General features: G+C 35.9%; 1 protein-coding gene across 3 annotated transcripts in view; it reads right to left on the bottom strand.

Annotated features, from left to right (window-relative positions):
- Window positions 1-24,313, bottom strand: part of ASXL2 (ASXL transcriptional regulator 2) — a 114,668-nt gene extending 90,355 nt beyond the window's left edge. For 2 of the 3 annotated variants that reach the window (XM_072938079.1, XM_072938080.1), the window contains exon 1: window positions 23,947-24,312. In XM_072938079.1, the coding sequence (XP_072794180.1) occupies window positions 23,947-24,003 (57 nt within the window). In that variant the 5' untranslated portion in view covers window positions 24,004-24,312. Of the gene's footprint in view, window positions 1-23,946 lie in introns of all 3 variants that reach the window. The other variant, XM_015242131.3, reaches the window with a different exon arrangement.
- Window positions 24,314-25,154: the final 841 nt, after the last annotated feature.

The following is a 25,154-nucleotide window of genomic DNA, read 5'->3' as shown; positions in this document are numbered from 1 at the left end:
AAGAATATGCCTCTCTGTGGTAGAATTAAGATAATGTTTTCCTGCTTCTTTACACTTTTGTTTTAAAACTTTCCACAAGACAGATTATTAGCCAGATAATCAAGAAGAGAGAAAAGGGGAAATTAGTTAAAAGTGCCAACAGCTCACAAAAATAATCTCTAACAAAAAAGTTAAAGGACTTACATATTGAGACATTCCCTTAGAACATTTCAGCAGCTCAAAATACATGTCTCATCTGTCTTATATAACATTACTAATTTGTTCAACTCTTGTCCATGTTGGAAGATCAAGATTTCATTCATGGTCCAGCCAACAAAGGAGAAGGAATAGGAATAAGAAACAATGCTGGCAGTACTGCTCTACAAATATAATGTGTTACTATTACAAAAGAATTTCAATAAAAGGATTCTGTGTCTAAGCTAAAAAGTAGGTTCCAAATTCTAGGGTTGTTAGCCTATCCTTGATAAAATTTTCCAATAAAAAAACCATACACTAAAAATTAGGATTGGTACAGCAATCATAGATCCTAATTAAAGTCAGGGTGTATCTCTTATCCCAACCTTCCATCTACTACATTTCTCATTTATGATTACAAGACAGAAACAAGGGCATATGAATAATAAATCCAGTAAGGGTGATTTCTAAGATATATCAAACTTTAAGTTCTTCAAAGAAAAGTCTACCCTTTCTCCCAATCACTAATGGAATTGTTAGAAAAACTGCCTGTTTATTTGGAAACCTCAATAATTACAAAACCTATAATGTGTTCAAGCTTACATTCTGATTGTAATGCAATAAAACCACAAAAAAAAAGTCATTAAAATTGTTTTTAATCCCTACACCAAAAAAAAATCTTGGACCAGGAAAGAAAGCACAACTATAACATCTAGACCAGAGAATTAAATGAAAGGTTTAATTATGGAAAAGAAGGAAGCAATTTATTATTTGTAGATTCATTTCTCTTATTCTCTTAAATTACTTGATTTTTTAATCATATTTGGTCAATTTCAACAAATACCTGAGCATCTTCTATAGTTTCATCACTTAATAAGTCATCTACAACATCCAAATTTATACTCTACTTATCCTCAACATATTATCGTCACTGGTTTAAATTCTACTGTCTCTCAAAAATGATTCTCATGTATGCCTTTGGTAAAGTGCCTATTCTCAGCTGAAATGCTCTTTTCTCCCCAGATCCATAAAATACTTAACCTTTTATATGGGTGCAGACCCCTTTGAGAGTCTGATAAGAGCTACAAAGACCCTGTTCAGAAAAAAATACAATTTTTTTATGGTTAGTTTCTGGGAGCCCAAAGACCCCATAATGTGTAAGGTAGATTTGTGTTTTTGGCAATTTACACCTACCACTCAACATTCTGGTTAAAAGGCCCTGATTTTCTTTTGGAGATTCACCCCACCTCCTCCTCAATCCATATGCAACAAAGCACGAAACCTTGCCACAGTAAGTAGTTCAGAAGTGGGCAGAACACTCAAGCTAAGGCTAAAGGGGCAGAATAACAAGTAAAAGACATTTTTTTGCCCCAGCTAGACTTATACTAGGCTTAAACTTGAATGATGTGAGACTGAAGCTAACAGCTTTCTAACACCCCAGAGACAAACAAACAGAGAGAAAAATAAAATCCTGATAACACAATTATTTTAAGACTGAATCCAACCATACATGAAGCTCTTCTTCCATATTTTTCAGCAATAAACCAATAAATTCCCTTTTCTTCCTCTACTACTTTGAGATAGATTTTCTATCATTTTCAAAGCAGTCCTGAGATAAAACCCACTCCTAGATCAAGATTAGAAACTCTTGAAGTAAATGACAAATCTATATTTTGAATCTATTCACATGAGTTCATAATAGTAAAGCGAATTATGGTGAACACTGGCAATGATTAGCCTACTACTCACAAGGTTTTTAATCATACTATAGCAAAACAAAAACAAAAACAAAAACAAAAACACTTCATGATTTTTTCATTTAAGCTTTGTAAAAAACGACTGAACCATATGACAAAATAGTCCCAGAAACCAGCCAGAGCAATGCCCTGAAGCTGCCAAAACAAGGCAACTGTCTTAGGACTGTAGAGTTTCTCAAATGTCAAAGAGAATCTGAACTTCTACATCCCTGCTCAAAAGAACCAAGCCCAGACAAAATCTCATCTCATCCATGAAGTCTGCTAGAATGTCAATAATACCCTTCCTTCTCAATTACCTTAGGTACTTAAAATAGATAATTTCAGCAATTAATTAATTATATACATATCCTTTTTTTTTATCATTCTTAGTTATTTTCGCCTTACTCTTGTCTCTACATTAATGAAATGCACTTATTCTGAAACAAAATAGTTAAGGTTCTCATTAAAAGAGAACTAGAAGGAAGCCTCCTGAAAAGGATAGATAACCCAGTAATCCCAATTTAGATTTCCTAAATTTCACCTTTTTAAAGGAGAAAACTCAGCGTTCTTTCTTACGGCGATTAACACTGCCACCACCATAATAGCCCCCAAGAGGTACAATGATTTCTATTTAAAGCGCCGGTTCAAAGGATTAAGATATCCTTTTCTGCCTTGCAAACTGTAAAGGAAAAAAAAAAAAAAAAGACCTGTAGGCACTATGAAAAAGAGAACTTTAATAAATGGTGAGGGAAAGTTGCCCAATAGAAGGGAAAGAAAATGCAACTTGCGGTCACTTTTATATGATGAGATTTCTGAATCTCACCATGATGACTTTCTAATACCAATACTCCTTGCTCTAGCTTCTTCCTTCCTAACTCCTTACTAGCTGACAGGAGGTCTAGTGAATCTCACTAGAGCTCAAGCAAGAAGAGGCATCCATTCCTCCCCAATCAGTAAGTGGAGTGTTATCTCCCCAGGGTCACTCAGTGACCATGCTACAAACTAAAGACTCTCCACAAACTAAAACAAGGTTAAGTAGGGGAGGGAAAACTGGGGGAAAAAATTAAGCTGAAATATCAACGGTAGGTGCCTTTGGGTGGTAGGACTGTGGGTGATTTTTCTTTTTACCCTCCCACATTTTCTATCATGATCCAGAAAAGTTTTTTTCATTTTTATGTGGTCAAATATTGTCCTTATGGGTTCTGCTTTTGCTAAATATGCTTTCCAAAGAATGACTCAAACCCAGAGTAACAACTAAAAGAGACTATGTTACATAAAATGAAAAACTTGGTACTGCATGTATGCACAGTCACACACAAAAACACGCACAAACCCGTAAAGTCTAAAGAAAAACTAGTTGAAAAAATTGGAGAACATATCACATACAGAGAAAGGTGTTATAAATCAATGAGAAAAACACCAATGATTAAAAAAAAAAAAAAGAACTGGCAAAAGATATAAATAGATGGTTCAGAGAAACAAATATAAGTGTTAAGTAAATATCTAAAAAGATGTTCAACCACAGCCATATAGGCCTAAATATAGAAATAGAAATCAAAACCAGATTTTTTTCACCTACTAAATTAGCAGAGATGAAAAAGATTCAAAGTCCAGGGTTTGACAGGTTATAGGGAGGAAATACTATCATCCACTGCTGTAAAATGTAACTCTTTTGAACTACAATTTGGCACTCTCCAGGCTTTGATGGATACCCTCCAACCCAGTAATTCCAATATAAAAATTAATTCGATGACTTTATTCTTAGAAGTACACAATTAAATATGTACAGCAATATTTACTATAAAACCATGTTTATAACATCATGAAACTAGAAACTACCTAAATTCCAGTAAGTAATTAATAAAATACATTGCCGAATAACCAAATAATAATAGAATATGCCACCATCAAAAAGAACAATGTGGACACCAAAAGCACAGACAACGGAAATAAAGATAGGCAAGTTGAAGTACACCAAAACTTTCCTGCATCCAAGGACACAACCAACACAATGAAAGGCAACCTACAGAATAAGAAAATGTCTGTAAAACAGTAAGGGATTAATATCCAATTTACAAAGAACTCTCACAACTCAATAGAAAAAAGCAATTTAAAACTGGGCAAAGGACTTGAACAAGACACTTCTCCAAAGAAGATATACTACAATCATTAATCACTAGGGAAAGCAAATCAAAACCACACTGAGACATCACACCCAAAAGGTGGCTACTATGAAAAAAAAAAACCAAAACAGAAAATAATAACTGTTGGCAAGGACGTGGAGAAATTGGAACCTTTGTGTACTGTTGATGGGAACGTAAAATGGTACAGCTGCTACGGAAAATAGTACAGTGGTTTGTCTCAAAAAACTAAAAACTGATTTATTATATGATCCAGCAGTATCACTTCTGAATATATATATGCAAAAGAATCAAAAGCAGGATCTCAAAGAGAAATGTGTACACTCATGTTCACAAGCAGCATTATCAAATAGCCCAATGGCAGAAGCAAACCAACTAACCATTGACAGAGGAATGGATTTTAAAATGTGGTATAAACACACACACTGAAATTATTCAGCCTTAAAAATGGAAATTCTGGCACATGCTGCAACATGGATGAACCTCGAGGACATTATGCTGAATGAAATGAGCCAGTCATGAAAAGACAAACATTGCATGATTTCACTTATATGAGGTATCCAGAGCAGTCAAACTCAAAAGAATTGAAAGTAGAATGGTGGTTGTCAGGCACTGTGGAGGGAGGGAGGAATGGGGAGTTGCTTAATGAATAGAGTTTCAGTTTTGCAAGATGAAAAAGTTCTAGAGATTAGATGTACAACAATGTGCATATACTTAACACTGTACACTTAAAATGATCAAAACGGTAAATTTTATGTTATGTGCATTTTACCACAATTTTACTTTAAAGAGCAATGTGGATAAATGGACCAATAATAAATGTGAGTGGTAGAATCTAGGTGGTGGGTATATGGTGGGTATTCTCTGTAAAACTCATTCAACTTTGCTGTGTATTTTAAATTTTTCATATTAAAATATTGTGATGAAAAAGAACAATGTAGCCTCTGTGTGCAGATACGCAAAGACAGTCACACATTATTAAGTGAAAAATGCAAGTTGCAGAATTATATATATAGTTAAACTCCTTAGCCACTAAGGGGAAGGGTGGTATTATATACATGCAAAAAAAAAAAGTGTCTAACAATTTATCTTAGAAACCATTATCAGTGTTTTCTACTGGAAAGAGAGCTGGAGATGTAAAAGTCTTTTTATCCTTAAGTACTGGGCTTTTTTGCCACAAGCATCTATTACTTGTGCCTGTATACACTTATACAACCCTATACCTACTATCCACACCACCACAAAGTAAATATTCACGTTACTCACATCTAGTTCTATGGCTTCATTTTTTTAATAAAAAAAAAAAGTCATCTCTTCTGTAATGTTTTGGTATATTGTATGAAGCAGGCATATAATTTTTTTTCTCAAGATGATTAGGTTTCAACATTGCCTGTTTATTGAAATTCTTACATGTATTTGACTGTCTCTGGGCTTTCACATCTATACTATTTACCAGTCTTGTCTAAATCCACATCATGGGATCTTTGCAAGACATGTTAATACCTAGTAATATAATTTATGTCTCACTACACTTCTTTTAAAAAACTATTATTAGTCTAACCCAGATGAACTTTTGATTTGTTTTGCCAAAGTGGAATTGATTTAAATTTATGAGTTTATTTGACAAGAACTGAAATCTTTATCATACTGAATCTTCCCATCCGGATGCAAACTGGCTCTCTGCAATTTTTCAAGTATTTCCTGTCTTTTCCCAGGGTTTTATAGTTTTCTAGACTTAGATCCTGTACATGTCTTATCCAACTTATTCCCAAATATTTTATATTTGTCATAATATTTTGTTAATTATTGATACATAGGAACTCTATTAATATACACTTACTTTAACAATCATCTTTCTGAACTCTTACTTAAATCTCTAACAGGTTTTTAGTTGATTCTTTTGGGATTTCTAAATAAGCAATCACAATACCTGCAAACAGTGAAACTTTTTTCCTTCCTTTAATGTTTATGCCTCATTTATTTCTCATACCTAACTACACTGGCTATGACTTCTAAAGCAATGCTAAATAAAAGTAGTCATAGGTGGAGGGTATAGCTCAGTGGTAGAGTGTGTGCCTAGCATGCATGAGGTCCTGGGTTCAATCCCCAGTACCTCCATTTAAATAAATAAAATAAATGTTATTATCCCCCCAAAATAAAAAAAAAAAGTAGTCATAGCAAGTTTTCTTGTTGTATTTCTCATTTTTCCATATATATGTCTCTAGTGTTTCATCATCATTGTGATGTTGGCTTTTAAACTGAAATACTGTTTATGTCATAAAAGTATCCTTCTGCCCAAACTCAAAAAGACAGTCAAGTAATGGAATTTTTTGTATCTTATTATTTAAAAAAAAAAACAACGCAATATGGTGAGTTTTATTTCCACTATTCCCAAGACTGCTATTTTAGGAGGAAAATAAATTTAAGTAAACTAAACGTAAGAGTCAACTATATCTAACTCATCCATACATAGAAATAAATTCTACTTAAGTTTATCTGCCTGGGTATGTATAAGTTTAATACTTTCTTTTAATTAAAAGGTTTTAAGCAGATACTGAATTTTAGTAACTGCTTTTTTGACATGTGAGACAACCATATACCTCATACCTGTAAGGTAACACTAGGTGCTACAATCAAATCCCAAAATTTCATTAGCTTAACACAATATAAGTTACTCTTCAGTTATTAACAGTTATTCAGCGATGAACAGATTATTAACAGTTCAATGCAGCTGATTCCTCTCCATCGGGCACACTGTTCTTAAATACGTTGACCCAGAAGTGACACACATTACTATTGGAAAATTAGTCACTTGGTGCCACCTAGATACAAGGCAGTCTAGAAAATAAGATGCTTGCCCAGGTAGTTGGGACAAGTATTCATCTCTACATATAGTCTTTCATTTCTGATCAGATAATCTGATGAGTTAATAATTTCCTAGTAACAAAAGAGCTTTGCATTCCTGGAATAAACTCTGACTAATCATGGCATGTTGTTTTATTATACTGCTATATTTATAATTTACACACACATATGCTTAGTAAAATTAGCCTGTTTTCCTTTTTTTGTCCTATTTATCACGTTTTGGTATGAGTTAGCTAGCATTACTTCTGCTACATACGTGATAGATGTTTAACACTTTAACAGTAAAACTGCTATCCTGTGAGGGAGGTCAAACACAAGTTCAACAATACTTGATCCAACTGACATACAGATCCTCGTTGCCATAATACAAACAGAAGTACATTCCTGTGGAAATAAAGCATAAAGAACACTGAACAAACCAGGAAACTGATAAACTCTGAATAATGGCTGCGTTAAAGCTCAAAACAAAAATGTCACAATTTTTCCAAAGCCTCTGAAGGACTTTATAATAGTTTTGTTGAAACCTTGGCCATTCCCTGCCACAGAGAAAAAGGATGATACTCCTCGGAAACTATCTTCCACAGGCCAATGCCAATCCAGAATCATTCCAGAAGACCCTGAGTTATCTAGGCAGAACATTCAGTATGAGAGGAGCTAGAAAGTAAACTGGAACAGGAAAATCTACCAAGAATTCCAGGACACAAAGTTTAGACCTAGTAATGAACATGCTGCCTCCCTGACTTCATTCCTTACAACTCTCTTCCTCATTCACTTTACTTCAGCTACATTGGCCTCCTCACAGTTCCCAGACCAAGAAAGGCACATTCCTGCCTCTAAGTCTGCACTGATTGCTCCCTCTGTGTAGAATGCTCTTTACCTGAGTATCTGCAAACCTTGCTCCTTCACCTCCTTCAAATGTCTGGTCAAAAGTCAGCTTCCAGAGTGGAAGGTATAGCTCAAGTGGTAGAGTGCATGCTTAGCATGCTTGAGGTCCTGGGTTCAATCCCCAGTACCTCCTCTAAGAATAAATAAGTAAACCTAATTACCTACCCCCACCAAAAAAAAAAAAAAGAAAGAAAGTCAGCCTCTCAGTGAGGCCTTGCCTGAATACCTGATTAAACTGCAAACTGCTCCAGACTTACCCAGCATTCCCCAGCTATCCCGCGTAATTCTTCACCACAGAACTTACAACTAACATAATATATAGTTTTTTTATTTACCATATTCTCTGTCTTCAGTCCCCATCCACATATTAGGGTCCATGCAGACAAGGATATTTTTTCCCTCCTGATTTGCTCACTGCTACATCCACAGATCCTAGACTAGTGCCCGGCGTATGGTAAGTCTTCGAGAAGTATTTAATCAAGTTAAATATTCCATATATTGCATCTCCAATGATAACCATTGAGATTTGGTGTTTGCAAATTGATCCTATCCTAAGCCAACCTAAGCCATTCACCAAAGAATTGCTCCTTCCATTAGCTTAGAAATCTAAGGACTTGATTTTTTTTAATTGACAATATTTCATAATGATATTGTGTCCCTTGGTCTCTATATGGAGAAAGCCAGAAAAGGTTTCAGAAGAAAATGTTACCTCTATCCCTTCCCAGAGTACATTAACTTGGTGCCTTGCCTCACTTCATAGTAGCCACATGTATTCTTCATCTCCATGTTGTCTTTTGTCTACTTTCCAAAGGAAAATAAAACAAAAACAAAAAAACTCTAATGTTAAGAGTGGAGCTGGTTAAGGGGCAGTGCGGTAACAAATAAAGTGAACACACGTAGAAACCCGAATTTTAAAGGGAAAACTTCAGATTGATATATGTGTTTAATTAAACTTTTCTAGCCATGTAAGGCAATATTATTTCATTAGAGATGAACTTACTAGCTATCTCTCAGAACTTTGAAACAAAAATGTCGCCCTTAGAATGTATCCACTATGTGGCAAAACTAGTGATCTGATACATTGCTGGTGGCGTTATAAATTGGTACAGTCCTTAAGTAAAGCCATATATCAAACAACAAATTACAAGTAACTATATTTCTAATCTTTCCAAAGGAAATACTGTAAAACATACAATGGATTTCAATTCCAGGTAAGATGGGTAAGCATATTCCACCCTGGCACTCCCACAGAACGTAGCTATAAAACCTGAATGAAGCAGCTGAGGATTTTGCAAAGTAAATGGTTTCATCTCAAGCTCACATATAGCATTCATCAAGATAGAGGACATTCTTGGTCATAAAACACACCTTAATAAATTTAAAAGACTAGAAATGAGGCTTTGTCTGCTCCTAGGCCACAATGGAATTAAACTAGCAATGAATAACAGGAAGATATCTGGAAAAATCCCCAAATACATGGAGATTAAACAACACACTTCTGAGTAAAGAAATCTCAAGAGAAATTTTAAAATATCATGAACTAAATGAAAATGAAAATATAACTTACCAAATTTGTAAGATGCAGGAAAAGCAGTGCATAGAAAGAGATTTACAGCACTGAATGCCTATATGAGAAAAGAAAAAGATCTAAAAGCAATAATTTAAGCTCCCTCTTAGGAAACTAGAAAAAGAAGAGCAAATTAAATCCAAACTAAGCAGAAGAAAGAAATAATAAAGAGAGCAGAAATCAGTCATGTTGAAAACAGCAAATCACAGAGAAAAATCAACAAAACCAAAAGCTGGTTCTTTGAAAAGATCAATATAATCAATCAATAAGCCTAACACTTAAAAAAATAGAAAGAAAGAAAAGAAAAAAAGAGACAAATTACTAATAACAGAAGTGAAAGAGAGGACATCACTACAGACCCCATGTACATGAGAAGGATAATAAAGGAATATTATGAATAATTCTATGTCCACAAATTTGACAACCTAGATAAAATGGACCAATTCCTTGAAGGACATAATCTGTCAAAACTCAACATGAAGAAATAGACAATATAAAAAACTTAATTAATGATTAGTAACTTTCCAAAACAGAAAGCACCAGGCTGAAAGAGTGACTGGTGCATTCTACTAAATATTTGTAAGGCAGAAATTACACCAATTCTCTACAATTTTTTCCAGAAGACAGAACCAGAGAGAATACTTCCTAACTCATTCTGAGACCAGCAATACCCTAACATCAAAACCAGACAAAGACACTATAAATGGAGGCAGGCAGACTGAGGGAGACCTGCATGCAAAGGACTTCCAAACTGGCAGTAACTTTAGCAATTTTTCCTCTCCAGCATCTCTCAATCTGAACTCAACACAATCCAAAACCTAAAAATGGGCATCATTGTGGATAGAGTTTCCATCAGGACAGGAGTCTCCTAATGCTTAAAGACAGAGCAGAAACTTCCCCATTTTCTTTCTTCCTTTTATTTTTAATTTTCCCTGTTCTCGCACACCTCAAACTCCAAGTAATCCTGTGGAAACAATAGCAACGAAGAAAGCAGGTGCCCAAAACTATGAAGGAAAGAAATCTTCCCCTCCAGTTAGAGGAGCTGTGGTCCTAAGAGAACAAGACAAAATCCCATTGCTCTTTTTCCCTCTTACATCTCCTGCTGCTTGGCCCAAGGGAGGCATAGTTGTAGGAAGTACACAGAAGAATGGGATACATAAAGCCCCAAACTTCTGGACAAATAAATAAAAAACGGGAGCCCACAGGGAATCATAAATACTGAGAAGTCTGCAGACAAAAGAACTCAGCAAAGTCATCCCTCAAAATTGCTTATGAACACCTTGGCTAACACTTGGGCTCCACACACATGGACTGAACCCTAAATAGTACAGAAGGACTTTGAGAATTGACTATGGGATAAATAGGGATCAGTAAACTTTTTCTATAAAAAATCAAATAGGAAATTTTAGGTTTTGTAGGTTCAGCAGTCTCTAACTGCATCTGCTTAAACATGGCCATTTTGGTATGAAAGCAACCACTAAATAAATAAATAAATAAATAAACAAACAAACAAACAAACAAATAAATAGGCATGGCTGTGTTCCAGCAAAATTTTATTGATAAAAACAGGCAGTGGGCCATGGTTTCACCACCCATGGGCAAGACCACCACTCAAATCCCAGACAGTCCACTAACAGTACACACAGAGACAAATCCAAATAGCAATAAAAAGGTTTTGAAAACTTAACTAACATTGAAACAACAACCCACAGAAGGCTGGTCAGAACCTGAGGTGTCAACCCAATTCAATCAACAGCTTGCTTAAATAAAACTGTTAACATTCTCCATAGAACTTAAACAAGATGCTGAGTGTCAATTACACAATATTCAAAATGACCAGAATATAATCTAAATTTACTTTGGTATTCACAGACCTACGAAAATCTCAACTTTCTTAGGAAAAGAAAATAAAGACACAAACAAGGTAACACTGATACTGGGAATGTTTCACAAAGACTTTAAAGTAGCAATTATAAAAATGATACTCCGAGTAAGGGTAAGGCCTCTTGAAATGAAGGTAAAGATACAAAGTCTCAGCAAAGACATAGAAGATATAAAGAAAAAAAAAAAAAAAAAAAAGAAATTTTAGAACTGAAAAAATTACCAAAACAAACAAACAAAAAAACCTCACTGGATGAATCAGTAACAGAAGAGTGAGTAAACATGAAAATAGAGAAACAGAAATTATCTAATGATTGAATAAAAATAAACCCTTACTCAAAATTTAAAACTCTGTGTGCCAAAAGACATCAAGAAAGTCAAAGAACAACTCACAGAATTGAGGAAATATCTGCAAATGATGCATCTGATAAGGGACTTGCATGTAGTATATACAGAATTCTTAGGGGAGAGGGTATAGCTCAGTGCTAGAGCACATGCTTAGCATGCACAAGGTTCTGGGTTCAATCCCCAGTATCTCCATTAATTAATTAATCAATCAATTAATTAATTAATTAATAACCCAGCCAGCCAGCCAGCCTAATTACCTCCCCTCCAAAAATAAGGAAGGAAGGAAGGAAGGAAGGAAGGAAGGAAGGAAGGAAGGAAGGAAGGAAAGAGGGAGAGAGGAAGAGTAAGAAATTCTTAGAAATCAACAACAAAAAAAAGAAATCAACAAAAGACAGATAACCCAATTTTAAAACAGGATTTAAAGAAGGACATGAATAGACATTTCTCCAAAAAAAGATATACAAACAGCCATTAAGCACATGAAAAAATGCTCGATATCATTATTCATTAGGAAAACACAAATCAAAACCACAATGAGCTATCAGTTCACACCCCCTAGAATGGTTATCATTATTTAAAAAAAAAATATGTTGGCAAGGAGAAATTAGAACCCTCAAACACTGCTGGCAGTACTGTAAAATTGTTCAGCTGATATGACAAACAGTTTGGTAATTCCTCAAAAAGTTAAACACAGAGTTAACATATGGCTTAGCAATTCCACTTCTAGATATACACCCAAAAGAACTAAACACGCTGATAATAAAGAGTTGTATATGAAATATTCATGGCAGCATTAATCACAATAGCCAAAATATGAAAAACAAAAACAAAAACAAATAACCATCAACTGATAAACAGTATATAAAAGGTGGTGTATTCATATGATGGAATATTATTCAGCCATAAAAAGGATACATGCCACAATATGGATGAACTTTGAAAACATTATGTTACATGAAAGAAGGCAGACACAAAACACTGTATGTTCTATGATTCCATTTATATGAACAGCCCAGAACAGGCAAATCCATAGATACAGAAAGTAGATCAGTGGTTACCAGAGGCTGGTGGGAGGGGAGAATAAAAAGTGATCCCTAGTAATAATAAAGATAAGAGAAAAATATCAGTGAGACTGAAAATAGAAAAAAAGAAAAATGAATGAAACCAAAAGCTGGTTCTTTCAATTGATCAAAAAAATTGATAAGCCTCTTACAGGAAAAAAGGGAAGGCAAATTACCAATATCAACAATAAAAAGAGATTCTGCGGATCACTAGACTCAGTAAATGATAAGGGAATACTACAAACAACTCTACTGACATAAATTCAACAACTTAAATGAAGTGGATCAATTCCTGGAAAACCACAAACTACTAAAAGTTACCCAAGAAGACACAGATAATCTGAATAGTTCTATAATTACACAAGAAATTGACCTCACAATTAAAAGGCTTCCACAAAAGAAATCTCCAGACCCAGAATGTTCCACTAGTGAATTCTATTAAACATTTAAAGAAATAACACCTGTTCTACATACAGTCCACTCCCGTTATTCACAGTAGCTATGTTCTATAAAGCCACCATGAACACTAAACCAGCAAATACTGAACCACTGTTCCTGAGTGAAATACAGAGTTAGGTTCCCACTAGCCACTGGTCATATTTTGATCAACTGATCAATACATAACCTTGCTTTTATGTGTGTTTCTGTTTAAAGATACCTTATTTAACACATACTCTTGACTTACTAATATTGAACTCATGGCCAACAGCACTGTAACTCATACCTAAACAAAGTTTATCTAACACAGGTTTCTCCCTAAGGCACATCACAGCTTCTTTGCATTTAAGAATACTAGATAGCACTTCAATACTACACTTGGGAGCCATTTTAAATAGTGAGAGTACCAACAAAAAGTACAAAAATGTAAACATCATGGCACTAAATAGACCATAAAAAAGACACATTTTCACTCTGAGCTGAAACAAGAAGGCAGAGCATCACCTTGTTCATCTTCAGCAGAGAACTCAGCAACAGGTGACAAATGTTTTGCCACTCAGCAAATGTTCACGAATGACTGCAAAAGTGCCCTGAGTATTGATTTTGGGGTTAGAGGTATATTTTAGCAAGCAGGTGAATTCAAAAATACAGTTGACCCTTGAACACAGGTCTGAACTGCACAAGTTCACTTATACACAGATTTCTTTCAATAGTAAACACTACAGTGCTTCACAATTCAAGGGTAGTTGAATCCATGGGTGCAGAATCATGGATCGGAGGAACTGCTAATATGGAGAGTCACCTACAAGTTACATAAGGATTTTCAACTGTACAGAGGGTTGACGCCCTTAATGCCTGCATTGTTCAAGGGTAGACTGTACTGAATCCATGGATAGTGAGGAATGACTGTAATCACTAATAGAATAGGAAGGAAGACTTCCTTTTTTTATGAGGTCAGCATTACCTTAATACCAAAGCCAGGCACAGACAGTACAAGAAAACTACAGATTATTATCCCTCATGAACATAACTGTAAATGTCCTCAACAAATACAGCAATGTATAAAAAGTGTAATACACCACAACCAAGTGAGATTTTTCCCAGGAATGAAAGGCTGATCCAAAATTTGAAAACCAATGTAATCCATCATATTAAGAGTCTAAAAAGTAAAGCAAATGATCTTATCAACTGATTCAGAAAAAGCATTTGACAAAATCTGACATCCATTCATGACAAAAACTCTCAGCAAACTAGAAATAAAAGAGAGCTTCTTCAACCTGAAAATAGGTGTTTATAAAAAATCACAGAGCTAATAGGAAGCATTTTTATTAAACCTTTGTCATTTGCTACCTCTCGCCTGCTAGAAAACAGACCTGGGAAACACATAAGCAGCAAATCCAATACTAAATCAAAGATCGGGAAAGTTGCCCTTCTTGCTGCCCATTCATCTGTTCTCAAGGTAAGACTTTTATAATACAAATCTGTACTAGGTTTCCTCCTAGCAAAAATGTCCTTAACTTTTATCAGAAATATATCAATGTTTAATGATGTTTTCACAAATTTTTTTTCTGCATCAACTCATTTATTTTTATTATCAAGAAGTTCTTAATAATGGTATTTTACAAATAATGATCATTTATAACATACATTCTCATGAGTGAAATCACCCCCAAGGATGCTGAAACTGATGGCAGGGGTACTGAAAAATATTTATACTTTTTATTTATAAAGCAGATATACATAAAGTACATAAACAAATATACAGTATATATGTGGTATAAAATTTCACAGGAGGGTAGTTAGAAAAATATTGTCTAAAAAATTGTCTACAATATTTAGAAAAATTGTCTTAAAAAAACACAAATATTTAATGGTGTTTTCACAAAGAGCATCATGGAACCCAGAGCCGCTGTGGTGCACAACTCCTGGAAACAACGTTCACATAAAATACAATATGAATGGTTCCCCCTGGAGTTGTACAACACATATTTCCAATTGATACTACCACTTGAACAAACCTGTAGACCAGTGGTACAGAGGAGAGTGGTGCGGAAAGAACGGTGGTATAGGAATTCAGAGAAGGGTAAAAATCAACATGAGCTAGAACAAATGGGGCAAGAATCCTACAATTTTGTTGTGTTTGAAGAGCATTGCAGAACCTCCTGTATATGCGAAAACTTCAGGAGACTGGCAGAACTTAATGGCTTCTGATGGAAACTTGTAAGTGGGATAGGAGTACGTAGAATAGCTATGGAATGAGAAAAATGTGAATGATACACACACACAAAGTATAGCCCCTCTCACCATTAATTCAAGAGAGCCCTACTCTACCCCTCATAACCTCTCTATAGCTAGACTCTCCAGTTCTACAATATATCCCACAAATGGCCCCAAACACAGAAAACATTTCTATTTTCTGCATAAAAACCCTCTACAGCTCCTAGAATAAAAATATTTATCAACTCGACTTCTACACCTCTCCACATTTGGGCCCCAACCTACCTTTTCTGGCCTTCTCTTTCACTACACAATACTCAAAGGTTAAAGCCAGGCATCAAACATACGCTGCATTTTTCAGCCTTCCCGCTTTTCAGCTCTTCCCTCTGCCTGGAATATCCTTACCCATATTCACCTCTAAATGTTTAATCTATCATCCTTGAATACCCAGGCAAAACCATGTCTGAGACCAACTTTGCCATACTCCCCCTTCCACCAAATTTTAGTATTACTATTGGTTTGCTATTATACAGCCTCAACAACACAAACTTACTTTGCGATTATGTTTTATTATGAAACTTAAGTGAAAACAACACAAAGTTATTTCACAGTTTTCTGTGTGTCAGGATTCTGGGCATGAGTTAACAGAGTCTTCTGCTTAGGGTCTCACTGAGCTGAAATTGAAGTGACAGCTGGGACTGTGAACTCATCTGAGGCTTGGGATCCTTTTCCAAGCTTACTTGTTGGCAGGCTTCCGTCCCTTTCTGTTTTCTTGCTGGCTCTTGGCCAGAAGTCACTCAGCTCCTAGAGGCTGCCTGCCATTCCTTGCCACATGGCCTTCTTCACAGCAGTTCACGATGTATAAAAGCGTGGGATTTGGGGCAGAATCTCCTGAAGCAGGAGACGGATCTTTGAGTGGGTTCCCAAACTTGTCCATAGCTAGTTTAACTCTGTGTGATTCCACATTGACCTTGGAAAACAAGCGGCAAGAAGGCTTTTCATTAGAACTGTTTTAAACCTCTGCACCTGTTTGCTAAGAAATAACATCTTTACAATAGTTTTCCCATTCAGAAATATAAAATGATTAGTATTTATTAATTTTTCAGTAACACTAACAAACAGAGCTTACAAAATACTAGGCATTGTACAAAGAACTTTTCACACATTTCAGCCTAATCACCTAAGACCTCAAATCGTAAATTCTATTATTATGTCTATTTTAAAGTTGGGGAAATTGAATACATGTAGATAGTGTAAATCCCTCCAACTCCAAATGTGGTCCTTAGGCCAACACACCAGTGTCCCCTGCAAACGTTATAAATGTAGAATCTGACTACCTTGCAGACCTAGTGAATAAAAATCTACATTTAACAAGCTCCCCAGATGATTCTTTTACACATGAATGTTTCAGCACTGGTTTAAATAACTTGTCCAAGCTGATATAATAAATTCAATAAATTTTTAAGACACAGAATCAGTCCAGATTAAGATTATTCTCAAGTTGCTATTAAAAATAGTCCTATTTTCCTCATTATGTCTTTCACAGGTAATTAATGATATATATGAAGTGTTCTATTATCTTTATCTTATAATCCATTTCTTTTTTAAACCTTCTCTCTCTACCCTCCGACCTCACACACAAACATACATATAAAAAATATAAAGGAGAAAACCTTTCCTAACATATTAATCGATTTCATCCATCCACTAAACTAATCCAAAATCTAATCCATCCACTTAAACTTAGAAAATTTGCCAGAACCCTCAAATCAGGTAGGAAACTAATCACTATAAGCCAATAGCAATAAACTTAAAATTTTATGTTACCACTTAGAATAAGTCACTAACACCATTAAGCACTTTATTTGAAACTAAATATGGCTAACCCAACTACTGAATAATTCAGACATCAGTGGGTTAAAGATTCAAGATGATTTGGGCCATCCCAGGCTATAAATTCCAATGAAAGTCCATTCTAAACGTAGCATCAACTGCTTAATGTCAGTAGTCAGAGAATGTTCAAATGAAAAGTCTTTCACAACATAACTAATACTAAAAGATGGATCAAATTACTGAGAAGATACTATAATTAATAAGGTTCACAATGTCCCTTGATGTTCAGTACTAAGTACACATGTATTTACCATTAACCAATTTCAGTTTTGTCAAGCAAGGTCAGAAGAATTACCACAGAAACTTTCCTATGTCCAAATGTAATTCAAAAGGGTGTTGGGAGGCAAATACCTTGGTGTGTCTTGGAGTAACTTTCTTTCACAAACAAGAGAGAGATAATCAGCTTTCCAGGCAAACAATACTTACTATAGTTGGTTAACTTTACTCATACTGTGCTCTCCTAAAAGTGCTCTCTTGAGTGTCTTCTGTTATCTCTAATTTAAAAAGGTGAACAACAACAAAAAAGATTTAGTTCGCATCTGCAAGAAAGTGAGTTAAGCTCTGCAGGTAGAAACATTTAAAGTCTCTGCCTTCAAGGAGCACAGTCTGATATAATAAAAACTGAATTTCCTCCTACTTGTCCACAACAAAATATGTATTTTCTTTAGGGGAGATATGCCTTCACGGCTAAACATTTTTTAAAAGCACTCAATTTATAATCTTTGAGTGGACAAAGTTTTTCTTAATAGGACTTAAAACCTTTTAGAAAAGCACAAAAGGTAAAGACTGAGAAATTTACTTAACATTAACATACAAAATATTTGGGCAGGGAAAAAAAAACTGCATAAATCAAGTCAAAAGCCAAAAATGGGCAACAGATCTGCGACACATACGACAAAGGGCCAGTTTCTTTAATCTACAAAGCACCCTTAGAAATTAGTATTAAAAAAGACCAGGAAGAAAGGGAAAAAAGGCAAAAGAGCTGAACAGACAAGTTTATTGAAAAATACACAAATAAGCAATAAGCATAGGAAGTTACCTTATACCTGCACTGTTCAATCAAAACAAATGTGGCTATTTAAGCTTAAGTTAATTAAAATTAAATAAAATTCAGTTCCCTAGTCACATTAGCCACATTTCAAGTGCTCAATGGCCACATGTGACTAGTGGCTAGTGTACTAGATAGCACAGATATAGAACATTTCTACTAAACAGAACAACAAAATAAATGCTTTGTTAATATATCAAAATGACAGAGTAAAGACTGATATGTTTCTTGGATTACAGAGAAAAGTGGGGAAAAAAGTGAAGCTCTCAAGTTTTTGGTGGGGAATATAAATTCGTACAAACAAGTTCACAAACTCTGTATCTTAACTATTCCATTCACACAAATGCACATACACACAATATACATGCACACATACACATATGCCTAAATGTATATACTGAGGTATTTGTTACAAGAGGGGAAAAAAACTATAAATGACTATTTCAAATGATGTACATCCAAAAAGTGGAATAATAAGAAATCATTAAACAGAATGAAGCAGTTACATATGTAACGGCATTAAAAAGCATCCATGACATTCAGAAAGAATGCAAATTCAAGAACTGTATACAGAATATAGACAGGTATACATGTTTATGCATATTTCCATATACAGGGTTGAAAGTCCAGAAAGCTACATTCAAGCTATCAACTATAGTTAATTTCAGTACGGTAACTAAATTATTTTCAATATTTGCATATGCAGACTTTCCCTTAATCCCTATTTTCAGTATAGTGACTCATCCAAGATTTAACTCTCTACAAACTTTGACTTTTTTAAAATAATGATCCTATATGACTGTAACAGAAACTCAATTTAAAGTAATATTGTTTTTAAGTCATGTCTAAAGAGTTCTAAAAATAAGTACATTCAATAACCTTTAAAACACTAAAAACATAGTAAATCAAACTTAACTAAAGATACTAAATTGCACAATACTACAATACTAAAAACTATGAGGATGGCCTCTATGAGATATGGAATGAAAGAATACAGAACTAGAGGGGCATTCAGAGGTCTTTTGTAAGAAGGACAAAGACAGCACGTTTTAAACCTAATTGATCAGTTCCCTGTAGTTACATCTGCCACACACTGCCTCCTTTCAGACAGCTTCCGAAGTGAAAACATAATATCCTTTCACCGAAAGCAAAATCGCACAGCCTTTTAAGAGTAGATAGATTCTGTGGATGAGGAAACAGCAAGGACTTCTGCAAATCTGACGTCATTTTCTCAGCTCCTGTCATAATTCTAGGAGATGTAGCAGCAGCCACACCCTTCACAGAAATTTTTAACTTACGTGTTCAAAAAGATTTTTTTCCCTTCCTTTTCCTTAGTTTGTTTGTGGGCTTTCAAGACAGGAACGAAAAAACAAGGCAGAAGGATGAACTGAAAATATAACACAAAATTCAAGAGCAAAACACAGGGAACTTTACTTCAATACTATAGCAAGAAGGAAGATCTCTCAAGCAAAGAATGTTACATCAAATCATATAGCACAAATACACTTGCAGAGAGCAATTTCAGAAAAGTATCAAATACCTTAGAATTTTATGTCAATTATACCTCGATAAAGTTGAAATTTAAAATAATGTAAATATGCAATTATTGTTTTGAAAATTATGGGTCAGGGCAGTTTCTCAGTTTTTAACCCATACTCTTTACAATCTTACTCTATTTTTTCTGTATTCCACAAACTAAAAAGATTTTGTCCAGTTTTACTTTCTATAAAACAGTATTACAAGAACAATAGATTTCTTTAATATGTTTTTCCAAGATATACACTCTCTTCTGGAGATTCTAACACAACTACAAATATAATACAAATACAAACTTGAAAGGACTCTGGCCTGGTCAATATATACCCAAGGAGACATAACCAGGCCTGGCTAGAATTCTAGTCTTACTTTTTAAGAAAAAAATTATTCATGGTAAAGATTAAGAGCACTGAAAATTTCCAAACTGTATTTTAAGATGTTTTTCTTTCTAATCATTATTTTACCTTTCTAATCACTTATTTTACATAATCATATACTTTATTATTTTACTTTTAAGTAATTCTTTTCCATTTTCAATACTTCCTACATAAAAGTAATTATAATTAGCCTGTGTTACTCCTTTAAAAGAAATCTCCTATCTTCCATCTTATTCCCTAACGTAAATGACTTTAGGTAAAAGACATAAATAAAAATCTATGTACATCCAAAGTTATATAAATCGCTCAGTGAAGTCTACATAGATAGCATCTAAAAAAAAAAAACACTTTTTCTTCAGTCTATAAATCACATGCTACGGACTGATGCTACAGTTCACTATGGGCCTCATCTCTAACACACATAACTTCACTTCTCATACTGTGACCTCTTTACTCTCCAAAAACACCCAAAGGTACCTCTAGTGCAATCTCTTAAGGTCTGCCTCTCTGTTGCTTCCATCTACAATCACAACAAACTTGTCCTGAAAGGACATTTTTCCCTCTGAATGTTCCCCTAGTTGTGGCAGGTGACAAGGGAAAGAAAAAAAAAAGAAAACACTATCAACAAGATTATACTATTTTGAAAGTTCTGCTTTGCAAAAACTGCTAAATTCCTCAGGGATGTCACCAAATATTTACATGATACATCTTTTTTTTTTTTTAATGAGCATAACTTTGAACATAGTTCTAGATTCAATGGAATGGTTCTCAGTATCTCTGGCTTACTACAAATTTTTTAATTTAAATTCAAATTTTAAATTTTTAAATTTGCACCAAACATTATACTACAGATCTCTCATCCAAAACACTTCATCAGTACCATCACTGCCATTATTAAAATTTAAAACATGTAAGACCGTTAACAAAATACTTGAATAATACTTTTTATAACTAGTTTATTTATTTATTTTTTGAATCAGATCATATTTTATTGAAAATATTCAGGAGTCTTTACCTTTTTTTAACATTTTTTATTGATTTATAATCATTTTACAATGTTGTGTCATAACTAGTTTATTTACATGAGACAAATATAAGATCAGAAGGGACACAATCCTGTGTGGTGAAATGAGCATTCAAGTTCATTTGGAGCTCAACTTCATTTTTCTGCCCGGTGTCCTTAGTTATTGGAACTAGTCTACACATTTAATCAGCCTTTTAATATAATTTTACAATTACATAATAATTATGAATCTTATTTTATCAGATTGTTCACAGCAACCTTGTATCAAACTAGGTAGCTCTCACATACTCACACACACCCCAAGTATGTATATATACACACATATAATTGATTGAATAATTTTATCTATCTGTTGTTATATTATTGGCTAGGAATAAAACCCCATTTTAATAATGCTCCCTAAAACAGGATTGGTCTACAATGTATCAAAAACACAATGAAATAAAAGCAGATGTTGCCTGAATTCATAAAAAATTTTAATTTTTTCTTTCTGGAATGCTATTCCTAGAATATTTGACCTTAATGCCTATGAAATAAGTTTTAAGACTTACTTCTCCTGGTCCTCTTGATCTTATAAATATATAGTTTCCTAATTTAGGTCAAAGTTACTTCCATTTGTCAAATCACTAATTTTTTTACCTCATTTTGTAGCCTGAAAATATTAAAGACTTACTTTTGTCTATTTCTCTCATATTTACTTCTACTTATTTCTCCTACAAACAGAAATCTTTTGAACACTGAGGTTTAGTTTAAGTCCTCACTTCACAGATGACAAAACTAGCTAAAAAGAGTAGTGTTTTCTAGATTTTGGCTATTAAAAAAAGAAAAAAGTTTTAGTGTCACCATTCTTTCTAAAATTCATTATTATTTAGACTGAGACTTTATACATTTGTCAAAATCAAAAATATCAAGCCACTATTATACTAATCCTTTCAAGAACTCACTCAGAACTCTATTGATTAAGCTAGTCTTTTCCATCTTTTAACTAGCTAGGGCATGAAATGTTTATTATAAATGAGCAAAAATGCTAATTTATTAAAGGAAAATCTAAACAGTAGATGCAAATATTTCCTATTTGTCACAATCTCCCAATTATAGGACTATTTTATCCAAAGAGATAATTCAAAAAGCATTCAAGATTCTAGAGACTTAAAATTAACATAACTATGGTTGGGATCTGCTTACCTATAAATAAAATTTACCATCCTTCTTTTAATAAAGGAAGTCTTGAGGTAGTAATGATCAAGTAGAACAAAGTAAAACAGTCTTTTGCGAAGGACCAATTTCCTCACCACCAAAAAAATTATTTCTAGAGTTTTTTCTTCAGAGGGAAACGACCAGCAGTCAGTTATGAAGATATGTTGTAAGTGAAAACACTCAACAAATAAAATGTGCTTTTATTTATTCACTAACTTTTCCACATTTCCAACTAAAACAGGCATACAAGTTCAAGACTCATCAACCCCTCAAAACATAAAGTTTACCAAAAAAATGCACAAGACTGAATAAACAGCAGGACCCAGATTTGGAGAAATAATTTTAAAGGCTGGATGGTAATACACCAAAATGTTAACAGAGCTCTGAGGGGTGAACTACATGATTTTTTATTTTCTTCTTTATATGCTTCTATAATTTTCAAAATTTTCCCACAGTGAACATTACTTTCCTAATCAGAAAACTTCCTTTAAAAAAAAATACAAAATATAATAAAGGTTCGTTTAAAAGACCTCTCCACGTTCTACAAGTATTACTGACATGATTCACCATTAGAGATAATGCCTCCACACCTTCTCAGTGCCCAACACTAAAATGCTGCTGTTTTATGTCCTATTACTCTTCTGCTGCACTCTCAAAGATGGAATGAACTTGACTTTCTCCAAACGTTTCATTTCTACATACACAGGCGCTTTTAAGTTTTTTTATATAATAAAAGTTGTTACTCATTCTCAAAACTCCACTTTTTAAAAATTGACCTCTAAATTTCGTTGTAATAAATTTAAAAGGAAAAAAAGTGGTTTTATCCACTAATTACTTAGTTTCGTGAAGCCACCATCACTTTAGCTGCGGAAAAGTCAAGGCCGGGTAAACTACAGGTCCCACCATGCATTGCTGCCTTGTTCAGAGTAGGTCTCTACGGAAACAGAAAAAAAAATTCTACAAGTCCCACCTGTTACTTCGTTTCTAAACACCTTCTGCACTTTCAGCTCCAACAGCAAATATAAAGCAAGAGCCTCGTGACCTGCGGTCGGATCCGGGAGCCCAGACAAGCAGGGGGCCCGGGGTCAGGCGGCATGTCCGCTATAGCGGGTCAATTCTACCCAGCTCCAGCGCTCCCCTCTTCTTTCCGGGGCTGGGTGCACGCACAAGCCTTCTCCTATCTGCATCCAGTGGGGGCTCTTGAGCCGCACAAGGGAGAAGAACCGGTTACTGTGCAAGCACAACACACTTCCCCATGCCGGGGCGGGGGCTACCACAGAGCGGGGGTGAGAGCATCGTGACCCCAAGAGGCAGCTTCAAAACACCAAGAGGACTCGTCGCAGACGCAGGGAGAAGCCACAGCCCCGCGGCGACCCTCTTCCGCTGAGCGCCTCCATTCCCACAGGGACCACAAGCCGACACTAACCGCCGCCCTCGCCGCGCGGTTTTGTGTCCCCTCAGCCGGGTCGCAGGGCCACTGACCTCCCTTCCCCTGCGACCGGCGGGCGAGAGGGAACGAAATCCTCCCGGTCTTCCCCTTCGCCCCCCTCCCCCTTACCGTCTTGGCGGCCTCCGCCCAGGTCCTGCCCTTCTTCCTACGGCCCTTTTCCCTCATGTCGGGTCTTGAACTGACTGGGAGGCTCCCGTGTCCGGGCTCCGGCCGCCTTCCCTGCCTGCTCTGCCCTGCGCTGTTTTTCCCGCGGTGCCGGGAAAGGTGGGAGAAAGGGGAAGTCAGGCCGGAGGAGCACCCAAACAGAGGAAGCGGCGGGGGTGGTGCGCGGGGGGGGGGTCTATGGGGCGGCCGGTCCTCCTGCTGCCGTTGCCACTGCTACCGCCGCTGCCATATTGGGTCCTTACTGTACAGGCAGCCGCTACGGTCATGTGACCACTCCCGCGCGGCCGTCACTACTGTACGCAGCCGGCCGCGCGAACGAGCGCTCGCGCGCCCCCGCCACCCGCGCGGGGCTGCAGGGAGAACCAGCCGGCGGTCCGCGGAGCCAGGCCACTCCCCCGCCCTTCCGCTTTCTGCCTCTCCTGCGGAGCATGCGCGTCGGGGAGGTCCGACCCTGCTCTGGGTCGCGCGTCCGGCGCTCACGCCTACAGTGAAAACCTGCCTGCGGAAGCGGAACTTCATCCGTCCGGGAAGGTTTATTGAACGGATTCTGACCGCGTGCGGGGCGCCACGGTGGTTATAGAGACTGGGAGGAGCCGAGCTCTTCCTTCTAGGGGTGACCTACCGAGCTATCAATTTTAATAAGCCTCGAACTTGTGTTTTTTATTTGTCCATTTTTTTACAAAGGTTATCTTTTCGAAGATTTGGAACAATTCTCGTCTACTTGATTACCCCATTTGATAGATGAAGCAATTTGAGAACGAGTGACTTGCCAAACTCTCGAGTCTAGAACGTGGTGAAACCAAATGTTAAATTGCCGGCTCAGAGCCCATTACATCTCTCCAGAGTGCCTCTCAAACTTGGATGACTTTTATCTTAAGGCCACCAGTAACTACATTCACGCTTTTACATGTGAATGTCTCATCAAGGACACAAATGGTGTCTTTTTTATGTTGGTGATCTCAGTCCCTGGCGCAGTGCCTGTACATATCAGGCGCCCAGTAAATATTTACTGAATGATTCAGCTGTACCTGCAGTCGGAAACCATTATTTGTAATGCCCATAACGGCTTCCTAAAATATCAGAATGTGGCATCTTCTGTTGCACGGTCCATGTCTTTATACTTTACAAAGTTAAAAAACTGTATGGGGGTG

The sequence above is a fragment of the Vicugna pacos genome, chromosome 15 (genome assembly GCF_048564905.1).
Source record: "Vicugna pacos chromosome 15, VicPac4, whole genome shotgun sequence".
NCBI lineage: Eukaryota > Metazoa > Chordata > Mammalia > Artiodactyla > Camelidae > Vicugna > Vicugna pacos.
Note: the sequence above shows the minus strand (reverse complement) of the source record. Positions and strands in the feature narration are given on the sequence as shown.